General features: G+C 36.2%; 1 protein-coding gene across 1 annotated transcript; it reads left to right on the forward strand.

Moving 5' to 3' along the window:
- Positions 1 to 1,535: 1,535 nt before the first annotated feature.
- Positions 1,536 to 23,713, forward strand: LOC139714274 (transmembrane protein 179B-like). The gene is made up of 5 exons (XM_071625989.1): positions 1,536 to 1,703; positions 9,591 to 9,704; positions 21,957 to 22,036; positions 22,760 to 22,906; positions 23,582 to 23,713. Exons 1-5 carry the CDS (start codon positions 1,602 to 1,604, stop codon positions 23,661 to 23,663), a joined length of 525 nt encoding a protein of 174 aa, XP_071482090.1. The 5' UTR covers positions 1,536 to 1,601; the 3' UTR covers positions 23,664 to 23,713.
- Positions 23,714 to 25,775: the final 2,062 nt, after the last annotated feature.

Below are 25,775 nucleotides of genomic sequence, written 5' to 3' on the forward strand. Positions count from 1 at the left end.
TTGTATGAAGAATATATCATCAATTACGACTGGTATGCTAGTGTTCGTGACTAATAGAAATTGTGTTACTGAGATGTATTTGTGTAGTGATTTAGCAGTTTTCATCGTGTAGGCCTAAGTGTTTTAAGGTAAGAGGATTAGTTGTTGCTGGTGCAAGTGTGAACAAGTCATGCCATGGTCAGTACGTCTTTCAATGTCCTTCACTTTCCCAAGTCTTTAAAGTTCCTCACGTTTGGCAATTTCCTCACTTTTTGATAAGGAAATTTATAAAGGAATCATTCAGGGATCGTCCCCAAAGTTTGGTCCTCAGAGCGACTGCTCTGGCATTTTTGAAATATACTTTCACTTTTGCCTAACTGCAGGGATCATCTTCAGTTTTGTGAAAGTTTGCATTGTAAAAGATTTTAATACGGAAATGATTTGTTTTATAAAAAAAGGGGAAAATACAAAATTGAGCAGAGGAAAGAGAGAGAGAGAGAGAGAGAACCTGGCAATTCAAAAATTAAAGGGAAACTATGATTAGAGAAGTGAGATTTTTTTTTTTCGCAACGTACTCAGACTTCCGGTTTTCCTTTTACCTTGAAATACTTGCAAAAGAAGTGAACGAATTTGTTCAGGTTTGATATCATAATCCAGTTCGATTCATGGATATAAAAACAGAGACTGATGAAATCATATGTTTCATATGCTATTTTATGGAATCATTTGTATTTTACATGATCGCTAACTAAGGTTAAGTTATGTTGCTTGTTAGTAAAGGAGAATCTTACGGTCGATTATGAAAAATTGCTGCAAAAGAATATCAAGATTGGCGAGCTATAATTAACCTCCGATATTATAGACTCTTTGAGGTATAAATCAAGTTTCATATTGAGCGAGGTAGATTATCAAGTACACTGATGAAGAATTAGATATATCAGCAGTTTGCATGGGTCATTCACATTGTGTTGATGAATCACTAAAGTAAGAGACGTGTTAGATGATAATCTATGACTGTGAATGATATAATCATTGAAAATCAGTATGATTTATACCAGAATAAAGAGATAAACTTTCATGCTCGCATAAGTCGTGACTGGACGTGTTAATTTTCTCTGCTTACATCCGTTTAAAGTACCCCCTACCGCATCGGGATGAGGGGTAAATATGTAGACTGGAGAGAAAACCTATTTCTCTAATGACTGAGTGGTTGTTTGACAATTTGTCAAACTTCAGTTTCCGAAAACCCTCGAATTTTGTTTACATGAAAGTGGTGGATACGTCCTACTCACTAAAAAAGGCAACGTTCGACGAACATGATGCATTCTGTAGTTCTTCCACTATACGTTGTTGATTTTTTAGATTAGTTTTGTGAACTCTTTGCTCGCTCGGCTTGACGTTCAATTTGAGAGCTTTTAAATGTGCGCGCGCATACTCCATCAGCACCATCTTTTTGATCCCAGCACCGATGTCGCCCGCGCTAAAAAGAATACCATTCTATGCACACCCTTCTGCACCTGCAACAGCGTGTATTGATATCACAGCTCGAGCTAGCACAGGGAGCTAGGCGTTGATATTGTTTGCTTGCCTGTCTATATTCAGAATACCTTTGTCATAACGCCATGGGTGCGATGAGGAACATATGCATAGTATTGGAGATCATCGTTCTACTTGGTATTGTGGGTACATCGCTTACCTCTGTGATAACCATCGCTCTCCTCAAGGTAAAGTTCTTCCATTTATTCACAGCTCTCTTTCAAGGAAGCCATGGATGCGGAGTCTTCCATGTGAATGTACGTTACTGTCAATTATCTGTCAGTGTGTGCGATATACTTGCACGCCAAACATTCCATACATTTTGCCATTGGCAGGCTCACAATCATATTTCAAGTTGTATGGGCTCGCCACAAATTTCGACTCGCATTCGATTCCCTCTTCTCAAGATAATTAGACCACCATCTTAAAATCTCTGTTGACTTGTACCTTGACCCTGTTATAGTATTTATCATGGAGCTACGAAAACATATTGGCTCAATGGTGTTATATTACTGTGTCGACTATTCGAGTGCCCATTCGACAATAGCTGCAATTTGTGGCAATTCATCTGGTGTCATGAGTAATTCACGTTCTTGTTCGGATTCTTAGGATTTGCTTGCGATTTCTATTGATTTTACATATTTGATTTCATATTTGCACACATTATAGAGATATAAGAAAGAACATATGGATGTACAAGAGATGGAGTCACAACAGTCTCATTCACTTTGATGACATGTTCGATGCCGCAACTAAAAAAATACACTGGACAGCAGGAGAAAGTACCCACTTCTGTCAAAGACCGCACACAAAAATTCACCCCCTAGAAATATACAATTTTTGTACACAGGTATGCTACAATGCCCCTTACTTATCACATGCACATAAGCAAGTGAATGCCTTCATAACAAAGAAGAACTTGACATGCACAGCATTCTGGTCACTGAATCAAAAGTCACACACAAAAGCACTTTCCACCATGCAAAAATGGCCACTGAATGGACAACATTTTTTAAACAACCAATACGTCAAAGTGAACACATGTTTTGTCAAAATACTGTTAATGAGTGTATTCTGTATTTAGGGATGCTTTCCTTCCTGATTGTGCTAATTCTTAGAATAAAATCAGTTAGCTCTTTAGTCTGGACATTACTTTGGTCTAAGCAAGCTTCCATCAGGAAAATTATGCCACGTCTTGTAAGGCTTGTAAGGTTCATTCTGTTACATTTTGTGACTTTTGATTCAGTGACCAAGATACTGTGCATGTCATTGTTTTTCTTTGTAATAAAGATAATCACTTGCAACTGGGTATGTGATCACTAATGGATGTTGCAGCATACCTGTGTACAAAAATTGTTTATTTCTAGGGGCGAATTTTTGTAAAAGTGGGTATTTTCTTTTGCTGTCCAGTGTATTTGGAAACACATTTAGGCCTATGTGACTGGCCTGGAGCTGACCCACATTAAGAGTCATATCTCATGGCATTATAACCAGCCGCGGAAAGAGTTCCTTATGCCCCCCCCCCCCCACTAGTTTGCGCAAAATGGATAAACTTATATTGCTATTTTTTTTTTGTTACTAATAATGGACTAAATAAAGGTTATGCCATTTATGGGAAGACTTCCCATAACCTTTATTTAGTTTATTATTAGTAAGGGGGAATGGTGGTTTGTTTATTTTGTGCAAGTTGGTGGGGGGGGGGGGGGGACATGAGGAACTCTTTCCCCAGCCGCTCCCTAGGGAAGATGATTTTACCTTTATGATGGTGATTTCTTTCGACATCCCTTCTTGTAAAAGATGAGCTGTATTTACGATACAAACATGGGGAGGCAGGGATTAGAATTTGGTGGAGATTGGTGAATTACAGATCAGCATTAATCCACTTTATATTTTTTATACAGCTAGTAATCTAATACACGTTACTCGAAGATTATACCATATTAGTTCCATTAATTTTATTTTGTCGTAAAAGATCAGAAAGATGATAAAATCGGCTTTGCAGTTAGGGTATAAGTTTAAGATATCTTCACAACATATTATTTAATAGCGTTTTCATTTTTGAACCTATTTCTGGAAGATATCTACTTTTATTCAATACACTTTGTCATATATTTCATCTGTCATAATATATAAACAATTATGCACAAACACCCGATATTCTGTTATTCTATTCTGAATTTAAAGAAATTGGGACGAGGAATTATAGCAATGTTTTCAAGATCTATAGCAAATTGCGATGACATAGCAGCATGACATGCCGAGTGGGGGCTCAAGGAAGCAGAACAAAAGAAAACATGCATAAAATCTACGCAGGTGAACTCGCGAAGTAAATATTGTAATGGATTACATTGCTACATTTCTGAATAATGTGAATCTCCTATGTCAACATCCCTGTTAAGTGTAATTTATTGAAGGGGGGGGGGGGTTCAGAGTTTTTAATTTCTCTACTCAAGGACCACAATATTTCCACAATTATCTTAACATGCAGTTGTCGATTTATGTACTACATCATACGAAATTATTAAAATCGCCTGGACTTCCCCTTTAATGCTCCTCAAAATATTGTCAATTTGTTCTTTTGATCGTTAATTAAAACGCACGTCTGTCACTTTCATGAAGTGAGCGTTAGCATGCTGATATCTCTTTGTTAAAAGCCCAAGTTTGCTGCACGTTGGCAATAGGGTTACATTGCCGATAGCAAAGTTATTGCCTCATGATTTGGTGCAGCTGTGCACTACCTAGGTGGGCAAAAACTTAATGCTTGTCATTTTTACCGTGTAGGCCCTATTGGTTTCGATTCTATTCTCATGAATAACGAAACCTGACTGAAAATGCACATGATGGTTGGATGCGCTTCAGTACGACAAAGCGTTTATTTCTGTGATATTGCTAATAGACTGTGCTCTGGTACCTTTATTTGCCTACGTTTTGTATTGGGGATGATTTGCCGGCAGTTTGGCCTTCGATGAACAATGTGCTTCATGTAAAGAAGAAAAGGGTGTCAAAGTGTTTGAGCTACCGTACGTTACAACGATTAAAGGAAATTCACCTTGTGTGAATCCCACAACTGGTACTATAAAGTGTTTTGTCGCATTCAATTCTGCTTAGTTTGCTGGTTGGTTTTGGTTTCTACTCAGTACAGGCCTGTTATAGATATTGCAATTCGCTTCATCACCCAGGACTATTAATTTTTTCCTCTAACCGGGAAGAAATCAAATAGAAAAACAATAAGAGATTGATTAATATCTCATTGCGCAATGGAGGTTATGTTTTATGATGGTACCTTTCGCCATCCCAATGTGTGAAAAAAAAAAAAAACATTAAAACGTAAAGAGACGGGTATGCGCGAAAAGAAATCCGTGAAATACAATTGATGTTTATAGTCGACAGGGCACGTCCGAGTACTAATCTGACATTTATTTTCCCATTAGATAAAAAGAACAAACACAAACAGCTGTTTGAATATATATATATATATATATATATATATATATATATATATCCATCAAAGTGTTTGTATAACATATATGCAATATAGGGGTTAGGCCTATTATTTTCCTACAACCGAGTAACGAAACATTTCACCCTCCTGCTCCCTCCATTATGTTCCCAAGGAAGGAATTTACTTAGTTTTGCTGCGTAGGTCAAGCTTTGTGACTGCTTAAAAGCAACTTTTGTGAACAAAGCACGCCTAAAATCTGAATACATTGTAGAGCCGGCCTAATGGAACGTACTCCAGCTCTTGACTCTTCTTGCTCTAACCATGGGCTTACTGTACAACTCTCTTTAAAAAAATCGAGTGAAAATATTCACTCGTAAAGGAGTGAATAAAAAAAGAGTGAATTTAGAGTGAAATTGGAGTGAATTTTGTGTGAAAATGTTCATTTTTACTCGTTTTAGAGTGACCTCGGGGATCACACCAAAATTTTCGAGTGATCCTTGAGGTCACAATATTTTCACTCGATTTTTTTTTTAATAGAGAGAATGGACTGGTAATGGATGTCTTTGTTTGTATACCATCATCACCGCCGCCACCTAATTATGTGTATCTTGAGTAGATTTAGATGTTTGGACAATGACGATGTAATCGTGCATTGTCACCGACAAAAAGCCATTTCCCTCATTCCGTTAATATTTGACTGCGATACCTTTTCAGACTCACGAACTGCTTTTGAGTTAACACTATTGATGGGGAGCAGCAAACCTTAAAACATGACAAATTTTGTATCACGAAATTGGTAATTACTGAGGTGAACACTTGTGGACACGCATGTACAGCTGCTTCAAGTTCAGAAATACATTTGTCTACTGTCACTGCGTATTATATTTACTCTTAAACAATGCGAAAAATGAGGAAGATGTAGATAAAGATAACAAATCACAATAAACCTGTGAATATATTTGCTTTAATTCTGTTGTAAATTACGTGTATTTCGGAAATGAAATTGTTTGAGTCATGATTTCCCAATATACAATGCCACTGCATGCACATACATTTTTCGTTGTTTAAAAAGGATTATCTTCTGCGCATATGTGCATTTCATGAAGATTTCTTAAAGCGCCATCTTGATTTTATCCATGCTGACCGTCGGCGGTGATGATGAGATACTATATTCAATTCAATCAATCATAGTTTATTTCCAATCAACAAAATCAAAACATGATACAAAGTATACATGTCATGAAATGATATTGTGCAAACGTTTACAAAAGACTCATGTAGTATAGGAAATAAATTATATAACAACAACATAATGTACATTAATTACGAGGAACAATGCATGTACACTTCGTGAGCGTTTGGAAAATAACTTCAATTATGGAAAATAGCGATCCACTAAAAAGCAAAGCTTGTGGGACGTGAATCGCTAGATGAATAATAAATAAACAATAATTATATTATTCAAGGTTTTTTTTTTTACAGCTGTTGTATCAAATGTAAATTACTTAAGTCATTTGTAATAATATAGTTATTTTGAGATACGCTGGCTTCGGCAATAATAAGAAAGAAGAATAGAATGTCAATGCTAATGCCCAGACAGTGTTCATTGAACTGCGTGTACCGGGAAAATATGACAAGGACGACACACTCGTACAGACAGTCAGTTACCCACACACATATAAGACGCGAGACAGTACCGAGAAGAGAGAAGACAATAACAATACAAGTCTACGAAGAACAAAGACAGGAAAGGAAGAGGAAAGAAGAGAGAAGAGAGGTCTGCATACAGAACACGCCAAGTGCTGCGACATCAGGACAGGTGAAACCTCAAACATGAATTAAAGCAATTTAAATTATCTAGAATTATAAGTAGATAATAAGTGTTTTCTGAATTTGTATCTAAATGTGAGGAATTTGGGGGAATATTTTAAACTATTATCTAAATTATTCTAGATTATCTAGATAATAGTATAGGAATTAAAAGGACGTGTTAAATCTTATTGTGACGCTTTTGAGAGAAATTCAGGTTCATGAATTAATTACCGAGTGATGAATGTCCCTGTGGAGGGCCTGGTATGTATGCTGTAACCGTGTACTGATATTAAACTGAAAGATCACCGGGCGTGGTCGTGGAGTGTAGTTTATCTGAATAGAAAGCCTTGGCAGTGAACATGACGTCATCAGCTGAAAATAACACAAAATGTCCTCCTCTTTCCCGCCTCGTCCTCCTACCCCCTAACGTCTTAAGTCTGTCAATGTCTGTGTTTATCAATTCTTCGGCCAAGTGTAAACTGCAGAGCAGTGTGTGTGTGTGTGTGTGTGTGTGTGTGTGTGTTGCAGCAACGTCAGATTCTGCGTTGGAATGCTCAGACATAACATGAAACCGTCGCCGATAGTGTGGGTCCATGATTTATGAATGCTCCGCACTATGTAACGGCCAGGGTCATCTGCTCCTTGTACCTCAAGTTCGTTACCGACGGAAGTGTATGCGTGCCATAAATCCCTGAAGTATGTGTATCTTGATAAAGGTCAAAGATCAGATGGATAGCGAAAGTTGAATTAGGAATGAGGAGCTATTGAAATAACTCCTGCGTGCGAGCTAATTTGTGTAGCGGACCACCATTTTAAAAAGCGACATTGTTCTTGGACAACTCTGTTATAGAAGGACAGTACACAGTACGTCATGAATTTCATATCAAAGACCAAAGATCAAAGACTGAGAGAGGAGGCACACGCGAAAAAGGTCGAATGAATGATAAACATAAAGATCGGACTCGGATCATAGTCCACCTGAAGACACATGCTAGTACACTTTCGATTTATTATTTCTACAAGTAAACCACGCGTACGTCACAGATACAATGATCACAGAGCCTAATCATATCTAGAATATTGGACTTGAAACATATAAAGTCCATATTAGTCACGCAATGTACATGTATTATGCCTTCATTGAAGTACATTAGTGGAGTAGCCAAACTATATTTAGCAGCTCGTTTATTGCCTACTCCTTGATAACGAGAACATATAGTATAGGCACTTTATAGGCATATACTCATTCATCGATCTTTGCCCCATACCTGTGGCAGAAAACGAGTTGGAATGCGTCTTCATATATCTAAGTAGAACTCATCTGGTTTACTATTGTTCTGAACATTTTGACATGATAATTTCTCAAAATCTAAACAGGAGACGACGTCACAAACCTCATCAAATCAAGACATATAGCGCCTATCCATCAAGTCTTATCACTTTTCACCATTTATAAGAAATTGTTACAATCGGGAACAATTTTTGAGCAGCTGTCTTGATTATCTTCAAATCCTTAATTGCAAGCGTTATAATCCAGATGAGTCGGATTCAGTACCCTGGAAATAGGGTAAGATCAGCAAAAAGCAACAACAACAACAACAACAACGAGCTTTTGGGAGGAAGACAAAGGTTCAAAGTTCGAATTTGTTTTCATTTCCATGAAATGAACGGAGAAAATTACATTCCATGCGTAAGCAGAACATTTTATTTGTAATAATTGCAAAAGCGTAAATTAAAAAAACAGTAAAACAAGGTGCCACTTATAACCAGAATAACTGACAGAATTTTGTTATCTCCGTCATCAGATAAAAATAATATACGCAAATTACATAAACATTGCATATACTGCACATACAGTAGGAAGAAACGCAACGGGATAGTCCGTTCAGCCGTATCTGCAAAATATGACTGTTCTTCCACCGGGTCCCGTATTTACATTTCGATCTTGAAGCAAAGAACTGTGTATATTCCTGCTTGGTCTGTCAACAACGGAATTCAATATGTATTGATATAATATAATATATTATAATAATATAATATAATATAATATAATATAATATAATACTATAATTTCATTTACATATATATAAATATATATATATATATATATATAATATTTATTAAGTAATAATATGTTGCTTTAATTTGATTAGTCCTTTTTCTCTTCCCCGCCTTTAGTGTAGCCGTTGCTTCTGTGTAGGTTACTCACGGTGTGCAATGTTATGCTTAGTTCCGTCTTTGGCATTGTCTTCCGTTAAGACTCTTTGGTATCACTGATTGAAATCTGCTCCTAAAGTATGGACATGTATTTTATATCCGTTATCATTATAAATTTCTTTAACTTTTTCCCCGCTTGACCTACATACAGACTCAAAACACTGTTCCCTGCTTACGAGGAAATATATTTCAAGGAGCAGTTCCTGCACGTTGATATTTGTGTGATCAATGTTTTCACTTTCACTTTTGTATCATGATCAATTTCACTCCAGTTAAATAGAAAGGACGTTAACTTGAACGGGCTTCCATGCATTTGCGTGCAACATCAGCATATAGAGACAATAACGCGATCATGTACTATAACGCACAAAACGCACCCACATGATATGGCAATAAATGTATGCAGCCTTTGTCACTGGCTTTGTCACCTCCATTCCGTGTGCCACACACACACACACACACACACACACACACAAACAAACAAACAAAGAAACAAACAAACACATCGCACCCTGACATGATTATTATTTTGTCAATGCATTTCAGTCGAAGAGATATTAAAGGATGTCACTTTGATTTTCGTTCTCTGTCCATTCCCTTGTAGTCTGACTTCTCAGGATATTGTCCACTCTACCCAACGGTAACAAAACAAGGGAGTGATGGCTTCCGCATTACACCACATGATGTCTCCAACTGCAACTACGTGATCGGATTTAATGTAAGTAGCTGTTGTCATTATTACTATAATATACTCAGTTGAAAATAAAAATACGAACACACATTTCTTCAGATAAGATTCAGTTCAAAACCAGCAATTACACCCATATATTTAAAGGAAAAATCCAGTCCAGATACCTATAAGTTGGTTTGATAAGAAAGAATAAAATATTAAGAGTTCAAAGGTAAAATTTTGATCGAAATCGGGTGAAAAATAAGGAAGTTATGACATATTGAAGTTTTGCTATTTTTTCAGGAAACAGTTCTTGAGCAGTCAATATGAATATGCAAATAGCAAAGTTAGCATGTCATCCCCTCACAACTTAGCATATATTTTGTAAATAAATTTTGAGATTTCTTGGTTTTTACTCATACGCAATTATGCCTGAGGCTCAAATCCTCGTAAATCTAACTGATCACTATTCTGAAGTTAAAGGAACTAGGAATAACATGTTTCAGACTTCAATGACAAAAACATTGAATTTTCGTCATTTTTTTTTGGGTGTAAATACGATCAATGGAAAATTGTGAGGTTATGACATGGTTAGCTCACTCATTTGCGTATTCATATCCACTGTATAAGAACTGTTTTGCAGAAATTATCAAAACTGCAAAATGTCATAACTTTCTTATTTTTCATCCGATTTCAGTCAGATTTTTACTGTAGAACTCGTAAGATTTTACTTTGGTTTCATCAGACTAAATTATTTTTGGACTGGATTTCCCCTTTAACTATGTATGTACAGTATGTTTGTTTGTATGCATGTTCCTATATGACTGTACTGGCTTGGAATGCGCTCCAAATCAGCATCCTGGCTTCACATCAATAGAAGCAAAATGGTGCACTCACATCACTCAACCACTAAATGATGCGGTCTTTTTTGCTCGCACCATGTATTATTAGCACAGTCTGCCTGCAATGCACGGGATACTCGCTAGTCCCCTCGACGGTATACGTATACATTCAGAGTGATGAATCCTGTCGAGTATTTTTGGATTTTCTCTACATTTCCTTTGTATACATGAATTGTATCATTGCTTTACACATGTGACGTATTCTACACTGATCTAAACCCATTCTGTAAAATGAAATACCATTTTAGGTCTGTATGTACACTGAATTTCAGATATATATATATATATATATATATATATATATATATATATATATCACTACATATATATATATATATATATATATACACTGCAAAAACAGTGGTGTTAGATTTAACACCACTGGTGTTGAATCTAACACCGGCCGAACTTCAATAAAGGACCACACCATCTGGTGTTGAAGTAACACCGTCTCTGGTGTTAAAATATCCAACATCCATGGGTGTTAAAGGGTGTAAAAATATACCAACACCAGCCTCGGTGTTTTTTCAACACTTAAGAGAGTGTTAAGAAGTTGACACCATAATGGTGTTCATTTGACATCCCAACACCAGTTATGGTGTAAGTTCAACACCCCTGGTGTTAAAATATACCAACACCAGCTTTGGTGTTGCTTAGATTACTGATAAGTTGACACCACTTTGGTGTTCTTTTGACACCCTTTAACACCAATGACGGTGTAACTTCAACACTATTTGTTGTTAGAATCTATACCCCAACACCTGTCATGGTGTTATTCTAACACTTCAAAGTGTTATAAGTTTGCATTATTTGGTGTTTATTTGACACCACAGAAGTGTTGATATAACGCTTCAGAGTGAGAAATAAATTCCAAGTGATGCCAACTTATTAACAATTTGAAGTGTCGATACCTCGACATCATTTCACACTCTCCACATTCAATCGCACAAAATAACACAGTAATGTAAGTAGGTGAAAGACAGTCACGTGCTACTAGGTTGATCAAAATATTTAATAAATTCTGTCTGTCACAACAAAACACAATAATTCTATTACATGTAATGAAAGCCTCATCTCTACAATATAAGTATCAAAATGGAATACCTTTGACCCTGTCAGATGGTTCTTTGATTATCTATGCAAATGAGATACATTATGGCTATTGTAGGCTAAAATATCAAATTTAAATACAGTACTCACTCTGAATACCTTTGGCCTTCTTGGCACTATCAAGTTGAATTTTCAAATGAAATTGATACTAGTATTATATCTTCTTGGCTCTATCATTCAAACGTTCAAATTGAATTGCCTACTCAGCTGTATAATTCAAATATTCAACATAGATCATCCAGTCTGGTTGTAAAATGTTAACATAAAAAAAAAAATTATACTCTTTCTTTTGATCAATGCTATTGCAAGTGATGATACAAGCATGTGAAATTCGGATCATTTAAATATTCAAATGACACACATAAGGCCTTCTTGGGCCAATATTTTCAACTCGAACTGGATGTAATTGATACCCCCACCTAAAACTTAGAGAGTTAGCTCAATTCATGATATTCTTGTATGCCTTTTGTTGCAAAAAAAGTACAATGTAACAAAAGTTGTTACCATAGCAAGATTACTCAACAATGAGATCAGTGTGCGACTCATTTTAAGATTACACTAGTTACATGAGCGAAACCTCAAGTCAAATGCTAGAAAACTGAGGGAGCTCACCCAATTCACAGTATTGTTTGATTTTCATTTTAAAAGATGGTTGCCATTACATTAGCACTCTGTGCAATATTTCAGGCCAGATGCTCAGAAACTGAGGGAGATTGCATAATCAACTGTTGTGTAAGTTTTTAATTTGAAAATGTCACTGCCATGATAACACTTTCTTTGACCGATACAAAAGATGACATTTGCACATTAGCGCACTACAGTGGTCACGTGCCAAATTTCAAGTCAAATGCCTAAAACATGAGGGAGTTATGAGTCAATCACAATATCTTCGATTGCTTTGTATTAAAAAAAAAGTTAGCATGGCAACGCATTGTTTAACATTGACGAGAAAAGTGTTTTGCACATCTAGAATTTATCTTGTCACAATATATAGGTGTCATATCTCAAGGTTATTGCTAAAAATTGAGTAAGCTCAATCCACTTGTAGATTATACGATTCTCATTACAAAATACCATTAACTTTACAACATACTATTTGACAATGACGAAAAATAAAATTTGCAGAGGTGTATAATACAGTGGTCACATGTGCCAAATTTAAAGTCAAATGCTCAAAATCTGAGGAAGTTAGCTGAATCCACATCGTACTTGTGGATGATTTGTATGAAGATGCTGTTGCCATGGAAACGGATTTATGACCCCCACAAAAAGTGTCTTGCACCATAACATATTATCATAGTGACCATATGTATCAAATTCAAATTTAAATGCTAAAAAAAAAGAAACTAAGAGAGCAGCGTGATCCACACAATTTTGTATGATTTGTTTAAAAACTGCTATTGCCATGGCAACAGATTTCTGGACAATCGAATTTCAACAGAATTGATTTAAAACGGAGTAGCTTGATCCACATTCTGTATTTGTAATCTTTATGAAAATTTGATGTTACCATGGTAATGCATTACTCCATACTGACACATGTAAACTAGGACATGTAAAATTACAACGTCGTTGTTCAATGTCCCCTGGACTAAAGGTAATCACCTCCTCATCAAAAACTGTCATCGACTAATGGAGAGTACTGCTTCATCAACTGTATACAACTTGTATCATCAGTCTCTATCTCGGTTCCTCCATAGAACTGGACTTGGAGTATCTTCACAGTTTCATTGTCACAATGATGATTCTTCAAGTGTCTTCTAAAACCATTGAACGAATCAAATTATGTCCGTACACAGGCCCCCTGGGCGCAATTTATTGTTTGTCCATCACTCAGTCCATGTTCGTATGGCAAACAGTGAAAAAAAAAGCAGTTTCAGTGGGAACTCCTAAAGAATGCATCACTTCATTATCTATTTGAAAGTTTAGATCTCGGTTCACGAACTCGGGGTAATTCCAAATGTCCAAAGGTTGATAAGAGGTTTTGCATACCGTAGACAAAACACATATTTAATGTGCTTTGAACGATGTGTCGAAGGCACTCTGAATGATATCACCAGGGCAGGGTAGTAACAAGTGGTCAACAATGAAGTAATATTGGTACACATGTATGTTATCCTTCTGACGTCCTCTGTCAAGCAAGCTGCATATTCTGATCTTCAAGCAAGCAAGCTGCATCAAGAGCTGCATCTTCTTCTGCTTTCCCTCTTCAAGTGGTGATCAAAACTAGCATCAGGCTGAAAATGTAAGGAAACAATGAAAAACAAACAGACATTGTATGAATCTATTACAAGTAAAAACTAGACAAATTTGACTGTGACCTTTATTTCGATTCAAAAATGCAATTTGATAGACTCAGTCATACATAGGCTTAACACATTTTATTCACATTTATGATTATTTTAACAGATTTCAAGCTATCACACACACGGAGGGATGGACTACTCAAAACCATAACAATTCAGGCACCACTTCTTGGCAGAGGATAATAAATGGATCTTATTCCATTTTACTTAAAGATCACTATAATTTCACAATTAAAACTCACTTATACCTATTTTTTCTTAAAGAAGCTTTGAAATTTATCACTTTTCTCTTATTCGTGACTGATCAAAAAGCAACTTCAAAATTTCAGCCTACATATGGGGAGTCAATCTTTAAAGTTCAAGGATCGACTTTGAAGCATTCACGAGTAAAGTTCTCGTCGACATCAGGACATAACCCTGACAAAGGCAAGTGCGCAAAAATATTCACAACATCCAAAAAAAAAAAGTTAACCTGTGAAACATTGAAAAGCAAGTGATCTTAATAAATTACATAGTCCAACAACACAAAAAAAAACCCCAGAAAATTTCCCTTGACCTTTAATTTCTTTTCTAATACAAAAACAGATCATAGAAAGTAGAAAATGCAAAATCAATTAAACTCGTAAAAATCAATTTCATTTTCAGAATACCAAAGTACTGTGAGTTCTAATTGCCTGTCCAAAATGACTCATAAAGGCTTGTTCAGATATGATGAGTCAAACTACGGCAACATTTTAGTGCACAAATCAATGCGATATGAGATGGTAAAAAACAAACAAATAAACAGATCAAAATGCAACAAAACAAAACAAAAACACTGAGGCAAGAGGAATATATTTTGCCACACAGTGGCAAGAAGTTATGGTGCAATCAAGCTCAAAAGTAAGTGAAGATACAATGTCATGAGTTTATCTTTATCTTATTTTTTTTTTTTTTGAGTCATGTGCATTCATTAACATAATGAAAGTGGCGTGGTTCGGCGCACCATATCTGAACACTAAAAATGTCAGGGGGTTTGTCGCATCATATTTGAACAAACCTTATGGACAATTCCGCAGTTAGGTGGACATGACATGGATAAAAGAAATGTGCCTCTTTATCTTACTCCTTGATTTAGGTATCAACTAATGCCATGGATGTTCATCAATCATTAAGGTCTTTCAAATTCAGTAGATTTTATTTTTCGTATTCATTGATTTTGCAAGATCTAAAACCATCATCTAAAATGTACATGTGGGACTGGGGATGCTGAAATTCACTTAAATGCAAATTACAGTGGGTTCCTTTGAAATTTTTTCCTCAAAGCTTTGCTTAAGGGTAAAAGATGAATACATTTAAGGGCAAGTCCAAGATAAGGTCCCCTCAGAAGGCAAAATTTCATCTTCGCTCAATGTTGACATGTTTGGTATCATTTTGAAGCTTATGAGTTGAAGTTTTGATTTCCATGGAGGAAAAAATGATATTATGTAAATTTATGCAAATTTCAAGGGCTTCATTTGCATAAATGTGAAACACAGCGTTACGTATGGGACATTTATAAAAATTCATATTAATTCAAAGGAAAGCAAATGATATTTGATTAATATGTGGACATAAGAAGTTCATCACATAGTTTAACTTGGTATGAAAAATAGGGATTATGCAAATGATTATGCAAATTAGCTCATGTCCTATCATGAGATGTCCCATACGTAACAAAATGAGGTCATTTTTTTAGGTTTTTTCTGAAATTGCTAAGGTTATTTTAATGCCCTTTTGGAAAGTTCTAATTTATTGTTTAGAGAAATTAAATACCAGAGAAAAAAGAGAAAAAAAGTAAAGGAAACATTTTTTATTAGGCATTGAAATAATGTTATGTATGGGACAAATGCGTTACGTATGGGACATCCTCATACATATTGCATGTGAATGCATGTAGCTAGCTGGGAAGGTCTCTCAGTACACAAATGGTCAATTATCCTGAAGAAAGCATCCCAACATTGTAGCTACTTTTTGATTTATAGACACTTGAAACAATACATGAACTTGACTGAACAATTTTCAGAAAGGGGGAGGGAAAATTGGCAAAATACACAATGAAAAATCAGCATTAAAGGGATGGTATAGTTTTTTGTGGAAATGGGGATTCAGTTTTCAACATTTAAAGAGATGATTTGAAACCAATTATATGAATTACTTAAGAGCATAAAATCCTAAGACTAGAGGAATTCAAAGTTTATGTGATGGAGATCCAATTTGAAATGGTTGTGATATATATAGAAAAAAATAAAGTAAGATGATTTTTTTTTTTTTAATTGCAAGTGATACACAAAAGTTTTCAGTAGTAGCCACAACAAAATTCATGGGTATACATACTGAGGTGTGACTCGAATCAATGACCTGACTGCTAGACAGACATCATATATCTACTCGATCACTGGGGTTCCACGCAGCAGGTAATTGCTTATTTATTAACTTAATATTTCTTGTGTCAAGTTGTTTTTTATTGAAACTAAATGGCAAACAGCCCTTCCTCAATGGAAGTAAACACTTTAAACTATTCAATTTTTCAGTAGTAACTATCCTGATGAAAATAGGGCATACATACTCAGGTTGGTCATAAAAAATATAGAATATGATTGAATGTGAATATGATGGTAAATATCTGGGGAATATTGTCCCCTTGTCAATCTGGATCAGTATTTGAGTAATTTCAACTGATTCCACCTCAATAATTATGCAAAAATTTGTTTATGGGCATTTTGCAAAATTATTTTGCAAAATACCCATAAACATGGTTCTCCACACACTAAACGAATGGGGGACAAAGGGCATGCATACCCAGGTTGGTCATAAAAATATAAAAATATGGTTGAATATGATTAAGATGGTGAATATTTGAGAAATATTGTTTCCTTGACAATCTGGATCAGTATTTGAATAGTTCAACTGATTTTACTTCAATAATTATGCAAAATACCCATAAACATGGTTCTTCACACACTAAATGAATGGGGGACAAACTGTCCCATACGTAACTGTCCCATACGTAACATGTCATGTCTGTCTTTAATTAGAACCTGTAATTAGAGCTTTTTGTCTAATGACATGAAACTTACCTGTGATAATCTTGAGTGTTGTGACTTTCATCACAATGAGTTACAAGTTGTAGAATGATACACTTTCAGAGAGTTTTGAGGTTGAAAAAAATGTTCAAAAAAACAAAATTTTTCTGGTCCCATACGTAACGGCACATATTTTCTCTTCTAGAATATAATTGTCAAGGTCATTTTTCTCAATTTTTTACATGATTATACTTCTTCTAGATATCAATCACCATGATGAAGTTCAATATGATCAAAGGCCATTAACACTATTTTTCAGGTCATAAAAGTCTCTGAATGTCCCATACGTAACGTGCGCGTTATCTTGGACTTGCCCTTAAGTACTCCAGAAGTCATGTGACATTTTGTCAATTACAAAAGGGTGAAATGACCTGCGGAATTACTCCGGACAAATGTAACGTTACTAACCGTAACGTTACTAACCATGCTTTTGGGGGTCTAGCTAAAGAATTATCGGTCGAACTGCTAAAAAAATTTGCATGAACATTTGTCATGATGCAATAATTGAAATTAATGCAACACTTTGTTTGAAGTAACTTGAATTTTTGCACACTTTTTGTTACAAGACATTGATTTTTTTGTCATGTCCTTTTTTCGTAACGTTACTAACCAGCTCTTTAAGTTGCCATAGCAATTCTAATATTTCTTGGATTGTATTCATTCTTTTCTGTATCATAAACATGGGAAGGATGAATATGTTTTTGACATAATTTTGACTCGAAATGAATAAATGGTAATTTTGTAGTAAAAACAAATATCTAAATTTGTTCAAATGTAACGTTACTAACCGCGGAATTGCCCTTATAGTCATGTAGACTTACCTTTTGAAATCGGATAAGGTAGTCTATAGCCAAAGCCACAGCAATCTTGCACAATCCTTGCGCCCTGGTTCACAGGTGAGAGCAGATAGAGTACAAGAAGGATTTGCAGGTTACTTACATTCTATGCTGTGTTGTAAGAAATGCATGCTATATACAATATATTCTACGACTCATTAACAAAGTATCCAGGTATCAACAGAAATTATCAGTGAATTGCACTGCATAATCAGGGAGCATTAAGTAAAACATATGATCCTTCATGTAGGATGAACCCATGGGTTGTTGTGTGACTTCTTTAAAAAAAAACAAGAAAAAAAACTCTTCTTTATTTCATCAGCATCTCCAAAATGACAAAATTACATTACATATTGATTTGTGACTGTGAACTTTTATATTACAATTGAGTTTGGTGAAATCCATTCATCTGCCTTTGAAAAATCAAAGTCACAAGATATTTCCTGCATTTTTTTTTTTCATAATGAAGGGCTCCTGAACCTTGATTATTGACCTCATGACCCTTATCGACTCCAGGGAAACGTTTGATAAAATGTATTGTCAGATGCAAAGATTTCAGCTACTTATAAGAGTTGTCACCAATGACAAGTTTTGTGGAACGCCCCCTGGATTTACATAGCCTTACCAAGTTTCATTCACAGATGATTGTTTTCAACTTGCGGCATGATACACAAGAAACGATATTGGATGGATAGACATCTAGAACATAAAAAAGGGGCTTTCAAAACCTATAGTATTGTGCATACCCTGACTGCTACCAGGTCTGGTGGTACACTATTTGATGATTGCTCCAAGTCTCATGAATCCACATCAGTTTTCCGCATGTGTTCTCCCAGCAATCTCAACAGCTTGACTGTGGTTTCTGAAGGCTTTCCTCTTGCTAGCTTGACAAGACCTTCCACCAAAAACTGGCCACTGCTCAAAAAAGCTTGGCATCGTTGCCTGGGAGAAGGAGTGAGAAGTACTGTTCAACCTGCAAGTGTAAGGACCATGAACATACATAATTATCAAGTGGCTACAAGTCCACAAACTGTCAAACTGGTGCGCAAGGTGTGATGCACTGGCTTAGGATTCAAAGTACTGAACATCCACATAACTGCACTAGTGTATTTACTGTATACAAGAGCATGAAACAGATTTATCTTGTGTGCATGAAAGATTTGATGAGAACTGCAGAAAACAAAGGGTTTTGTTCAGGTGGCTTCAGATTAATTCAGTCGGTGATTCTATTATATATACCTACTTGAGATATGCTCATAATTTCAAGTTCGTTTTAATTAGCCACGAGGCGGGGGGGGGGGGGGGGGCAATAATATCCTGCTTCCAGGTATTCATCATCTTTATGCAGTGTACATTTATGCAAATATTATTTGAGGAGAAATGGAAAAATCAAATGCCATTTTGCAATTGATCTACTCTCATTTTCAAGGTTTTTTAGATAGATAATAAAAGGTCTTTTTGCAATTCTGTCATTTTCAAGATTCTCAAGTGCACTATTGCCAATATCATTAAGTGTGGCAATAACATAAGTATGGGGAAGAGGCATATTCCAGAAGGGATTTTTTTTTTTTTTCAAGAGATTATTTCAACAAATACTACCATCAAAGTAGACGTATATTCCCTCACCTGAATCATGAAAAAAGCGATGATACAGTACATGTATTCCATTTTGACTCATTTGTGAAATTTAGGATCAGTTCTCAGACAGGGAACAACTGCCAATTAGTAATATGGGCTGTGATTCTGTTTCTCGCTACCCTTGAACTCGCACCTTACGATTAGATCTAGAGTCTAGAGTCTGAACACGAACTCGGTGGAAATACCGGTTTTACATGCATGTGACGTCATCAACTTTATAAGAGCATATAATTATAAGTATTCTTATATAATGTAAATTTGTAAGCGGTTAGCAAACTCATAAATAGTAGTACTCATATTAGAAACTAGTTAGTAGATTCTAACGTAAGATCCACGCGTAAACACTAGCGTCCTATAATCTATATACATGTAGGCCCCTACGTTCCTACGTGTACACTGTAGCTACTGAAAACATCACGTACCGGTAACCTGTTGTGATAAACAAAAATCGGGTCGGGAGAACCCCCCACCCAGCCCCTTTAATCGGGTATTTACGCTCTTTTTAGAGCGATATTTGCTACTAGTACCTAGTACTAATTTAAACCTAACAGTTTGGACCTAGAACAGTTACAGTAGGCCCTACAAAAAATATAGTAGGCCTAGGGGCCTACCACCAGTATACCTACGAACATGTACAAACCTACGAACATGTACACACATTGTTCGAACTTCGTCTTCGTGCACGTCAGTAGCGGGTAATGATTTGCGCGCTAACGAAGATCCGCACCAGAGCCTCAGAGGTAAGAAAACTACATCAATAACAATACAAAATGCCACGGAACCTTTTATATTCAAAATTTGATGATATTTTTAAAATGCAATTATTGGACAAAGAAACCCTCAGCGAAATTCGGACTCAATGCACCCCTGCAGCGCGTTGGTGTTATGGCCTATCGTTATCATGTATGGCAAACACTATAGGCTACATGTACTTAGTATGCTGCGCTACATAGTATACTATAGTATTACGTGCGTGCAAAGACAAAGTTGTCTATAATATGCGATGAAATCCGTGAAAATCATGCACATCGTTTATGATAGAAAATAACTGGTACAGGAAATAATTACCTTAAAAGATACTTATCCCCGCTGACAGACTTAGCAAAGTCACCATCATAGATTCAATGTCATTTTTAGCCCCAGACGACATCGAAAACCTGACTATCGCGATGACAGACGTTGACGACTCCGCGCCACAGCAACAAATTTCAGGCATTGGCATGTGTAACCAATGAGATCATCGGACTGCGAACACGTGACTTTCTCTGGTGGACAACTAACACCGATACGCAGGGTGTTATTAGTGAAAACCCCCTTTTCATGACAAAACTATAACACCACTTGGGTGTCATTTTAACACCGAGAATCTAACACCCAATGAATGAGAGAATGTTGGTGTTAAATTAACACCGAAGGGTGTCAAATTGTGTCAATTTAACACCAAATTTAACACCCACAGTTTGACACCCGGTTGGTGTTACACTTTTAACACCGCATTTTTTGCAGTGTATATATATATATATATATATATATAGTGAGAACTTTGAGCAAAGAAAATGGGTTTTTATCGAGATTCGAACCCGAGACCTCCGGATTAATGTGTGTGTGTGTGTGGCACACTTCTGACCACACGAGCAAAGAGAATTAAGGGTTTGGGACGAACATCGATCTAAGACTTTCAATAGCTCAGTCGGTAGAGCGCCGGTCTAGTAATCCGGAGGTCTGCGATTCGAATCCCGATGAAAACACATTTTCTTTGCTCAAGGTTCTCACTATTTACACCTGTATTATTATGTTTCTGGTCAGTGTTCCCTTTCTTTGTTTCAATACATATATATATAATATTATATATATATATATATATATATATATATATATATATATATATATAATATTATATATATAATATCATATATATATATATATGTGTTATATATATATATATATATATATATATATATTAAATTTGATTGATGTAATGAAATGAAAAAAAAGTGACATCACAAGCTGTTGGGTGTTCTCATCCTGTGATGGCTGCACAGAAACTTAAACTTTTGTACGGTTTGGAAGATTTTCCTCAAACTTTCACTGACCTGTCCTATATGCATTCACTACTGCATTCACTTAATCCTCAAGGTATACCCCATTTTGGGTATACATTTTTGTGAACCTGTCCTGTATTTTAGGGAAAGCCATAAAATTAATCACGTAATGGTCACAGTGTCGAAAATATTATTTTTGTATTTTCATCTAATCTCCTGTGACGTTTACACAGATTTTTTGAAGATTGTGTGTTATCATTTCTTCTTCTTCTTCTTCTTCTTCTTTTTCTTCTTTTACTTCTTCTTCTTTTTTCTTCTTCTTCTTCTTCTTCTTCTTCTTCTTCTTCTTTCTCTACTTGCAGGCTGTTGCTCTTTTGCTAGCCATCCTAATTGGAATAGGCAGAGCTGTGGAAGTGATCAAACAGCCAGGCCTGTCAGATAAGTAAGATGATACTTTTGTTTGACAAGTAGCATGATTTGCGTAGTGTCATTTGCAAGGTTTTATATTGATCTGCGACGCATGTACCAGCCTGTTGCAGTTGATATACCTTGCCTTGTTTACATGAGTGGTCGTGGTGAGACGCATCGCGCCAAATACAATCCATAGGCCTACTTTAAACGATTACGATTATTTAGTGGGTTATAGACGGCCAAAACAAGCCTGTTATGTAAGCCCATTTTTTTTTGTCCAATGATGAAACAGATTTTGAATGACAGTTTTACCTTTGAAATAGAAATCATGGCATATAAGGAATATTCATTATGCTTATGTGATTCCCTAGGATGCTGAAATATCTCTCTCTCTCTCTCTCACTAGCAATCATCGATTGATTGCATTAGGTCAAGTGTCAGGTATCGCCCTGATTTTCGACAAGAATTAAAGAAGTTGTATCCTTCACGTTAGATTGTTCAACAGTTGTAGGCCTATAATTTTCACAATGATGACTTCGAACGAAGAGGATGTAGATATATATAGTTGTTTGATTACTGACAAAAGTGTATTTGTTTCAATACTTTTTATAATGCACTGCGTAAACCAATGGGGGAAAAATGTATGAAGAACTTTTGTACAGGCAAGCCCTCTACGTTCGGCCCGGCACACAGTCGTCCTGGAATGCCTTGCTGAGTAAAAATGAGTTACGAAGCTTTTTCTTTCGCTTTCCAGCTCGCTGTTGTCCCTTATCATCGGGATACTATGCGGTGTGACCACACTCCTTGCCCTCACCTCTGCCTGCATAGTTACAGTGGGATTCAAATCCCTGTGCAACCAACTCGTGTCTGTATCACCCGAGGAATTTAAGTCCCTTGTCAAGTGAGTATTATAGTACACTTACTAAATTCCATATTGAAAAAGAACACGAAATCTTATAAAAAGAATAGAATTTATCATCGGAAAAATCTAATTTGACAATGCTTAACTCTGGGTTTCAAAAGTGGACATTTGACAATAATAATCAACAAATTCTACATGTGAAATTCATTTTTTTTTCACTCCGAGAACGAATGCAGGATCGACACCAAACAAAAATTTCCCCCAATAAATAGTTCAACCAAATAATGTACTGCAGTAGGCCTGCACTGATTATTATGCATCGTCCCGATGAAACTATAGGCTGAAAATATTTGTTGATGTGTAAATCCCTATGTATGTTGTTAATCAGATTAATACGTTAGCAGTGATTGACAGATGTTAATTATCGACAGAATGGACAGAATGTTAGTGTTTTAAGTCTTTTTTTTTAATTGCTGGATTTTTTCTTTGTTCCTGTCGATGAATCCAAGCATAATCTAAAGATATAACCAAAATAAAAAGCATTATTATATAATTATAATGATTATACACTGTATATTCATTTATCACAGAACTGATGATGAGTATTATTTAGAAGTCAACACAAGGCAATACGCATTTGCATTGCATTGGCCTTTTTCCGAATGCTCTGTTTTCTCTACTGTGACAGTCTTTCTTTGCTCATTTTACAAACAGGTGTGTTCACTTTCAGAAAACTCAAGGGATAGGATATGACATAAGTCATTTCCATGACTACCTCAGCGACGCACAGGTATGAACTTCTGATAATAATTGCTAAAAGATGATGGTCCATCACACGATATTACAAGCATTGTCTGTTTACACAGTGGGTTCCCCAACTTTTCGTACATTACATATTATTGTTCACTTTGCTGACTTATTGCTATGTTTCATTATTATGGATGTTTTGCTTATTGTGTGTTTTTTCTTTTGAACATGTATATTGAAAAATGCGCTATATAAATGCCTTATTATTATTATAATGATGATGATGATGATGATTATTTCAAAATGAAGGCCTCACGTTAACATTATTGTTCCTTACAGAAAAAAAAAATGAGAGTGAAGTGTATGACTCTTGTTTTGTTGAAATACGAAAATAAATTTGAATTTAGGTTTCCAGGATATCTCGACCAGAAATAGTCCCGTGTTGGATGCATCTGGAACTAAGTTCGATTTGCCACGTAATTCCTAAACCTCAGTTATCGTAATCTTGTACTCATATGATTACGTTCACTGCAACGAATAAACTTGATAAACGAACGATGATTCCAGTTTCTAGCTTGAAGAGGTTTTAGAGACTTACATACCATTAAATTCATCTCTACCTCAATTACAGATTGCTTCCTGGGTGAACGTGTTGCTATGGTTACTAGTGGGCGTGGCTACCTACCTCCTCTACTTTTGCTTCCGAGTGAGGAGAAAAGGCGATCTTCCCGTTAGGACCTGAACCTGAGCTGCTACGGAAACACATACGCATACAGACACTGGTCATACCAGGGAGGTGAGACAGCTAACCTCCCTGGTCATACACACCCAAACACACACCCAGACACACACGCACATGCAAACACACATACATGTAAAGTCTCACCCTCACATTCATGCTTACATTTATCTCTGAAAAATAAATGCACACGCTCACGTACATAGATGAACACACAAGACATCGTGCATGATAATAACAATACCTCTGACTTATCATCAGTCATGAGTTGATTTCAGGCTTTAAGAGTTGTGTCTGACGTGAAGTAGAAACGCGTAAAGTATGACTTTATAGTCGTACTTTACAGTGAAAGTACAGCCACCATGGGACACAATATAGCGTAGAGGTCTTCTCACTAGGCACTATTACATATGAAGAACTGAAGAAGAGAATCAAGGCGTCCGTTCTCCAAGAGGACCGGCCCTGCCTAAAGGCTTATTGAATGCGGACTCTCAAAGAAGAAGAATACAGCTGTACATAATTATGTCCTTGTGATAGTATCACCTCATTGGAGAGCTATAGATTATCTAGAGTTCCTGTCTTTGTCTCTTTCTGTTCCCTGTCCAGTGTGTCCCTCTATTCAAGCTCCACTCTCCCCCTCCCCTCCTCCCCTCCCTCCCCATCCCCCTACGGTTGTTCCTCCCTCCCCTCCATTTCCCCTCCCAACCCATGTCTTACGCTTTCGTTGCGGCCTTTAATAGACAATAGGGAAGAAGTGTACAATATATTGAAATCATATCAGCGGAGAAGCCATCTATAGATATCAGATACAGTAGGCATCCTAGGCCTACTTTGCTCAAAAAGTCCCCTATTCGTCAACATTCATGTTCAGTCAGGTCTAATTCGTCTTGTACGTGTGCTGTGTTAGTGAAATGTAGAGAGATTAATGTATAATTACTAAGTATGTAACCATGATGATTGTAGCAGCTGAATTGAACAACATTGTGTGCAAGATAACACAAGTCATTCACAATCAATTCTATTGATGCATAACAGTCATGTCCGTGCCGATTTGATATTCTGAAGAACATGCCTTTTACGATATAGGGACCTACATGTATGTTTCTTGCAACTGCTATCGAATGCCTAAGTCAGCTGTAAGTGGACAAAACCTTGGGCTTTCAATGAGGAGAAGAATTCTTATTCCTGTCTGGTGCTCGTTTCCTTCGGGAAGATACCACAGTAATGCCTTTCACCCTAATAAAGAAAACGCAGATAAACAAACAAACAAACAAACAAGCAAAATTATAACCTTCACTTCCGGTTAAAAAGTGTCATTTCAAGCATTCAAACTTTTGCTGTTGCTGTTGTTGTTACAATTATACTTTCAAAAATAAGACAATTTCGGGGAAATTTTTTTGCTCCAATCAATGTAAGTAAACG

The sequence above is a fragment of the Diadema antillarum genome, unplaced genomic scaffold (genome assembly GCF_040938485.1).
Source record: "Diadema antillarum isolate AM-2024a unplaced genomic scaffold, OU_Dant_1.0 seq00002215_RagTag, whole genome shotgun sequence".
Taxonomy (NCBI): domain Eukaryota; kingdom Metazoa; phylum Echinodermata; class Echinoidea; order Diadematoida; family Diadematidae; genus Diadema; species Diadema antillarum.

What these genes read in the sequence shown, in the direction of transcription:
- LOC139714274 (XM_071625989.1), top strand. Translation starts at nt 1,602, where the DNA reads ATGGGTGCGATGAGGAACATATGCATAGTATTGGAGATCATCGTTCTA. An exon ending in TAACCATCGCTCTCCTCAAG is followed by an intron (nt 1,704 to 9,590) that starts GTAAAGTTCTTC and finishes ATTCCCTTGTAG; the next exon opens with TCTGACTTCTCAGGATATTG. An exon ending in ACTACGTGATCGGATTTAAT is followed by an intron (nt 9,705 to 21,956) that starts GTAAGTAGCTGT and finishes CTCTACTTGCAG; the next exon opens with GCTGTTGCTCTTTTGCTAGC.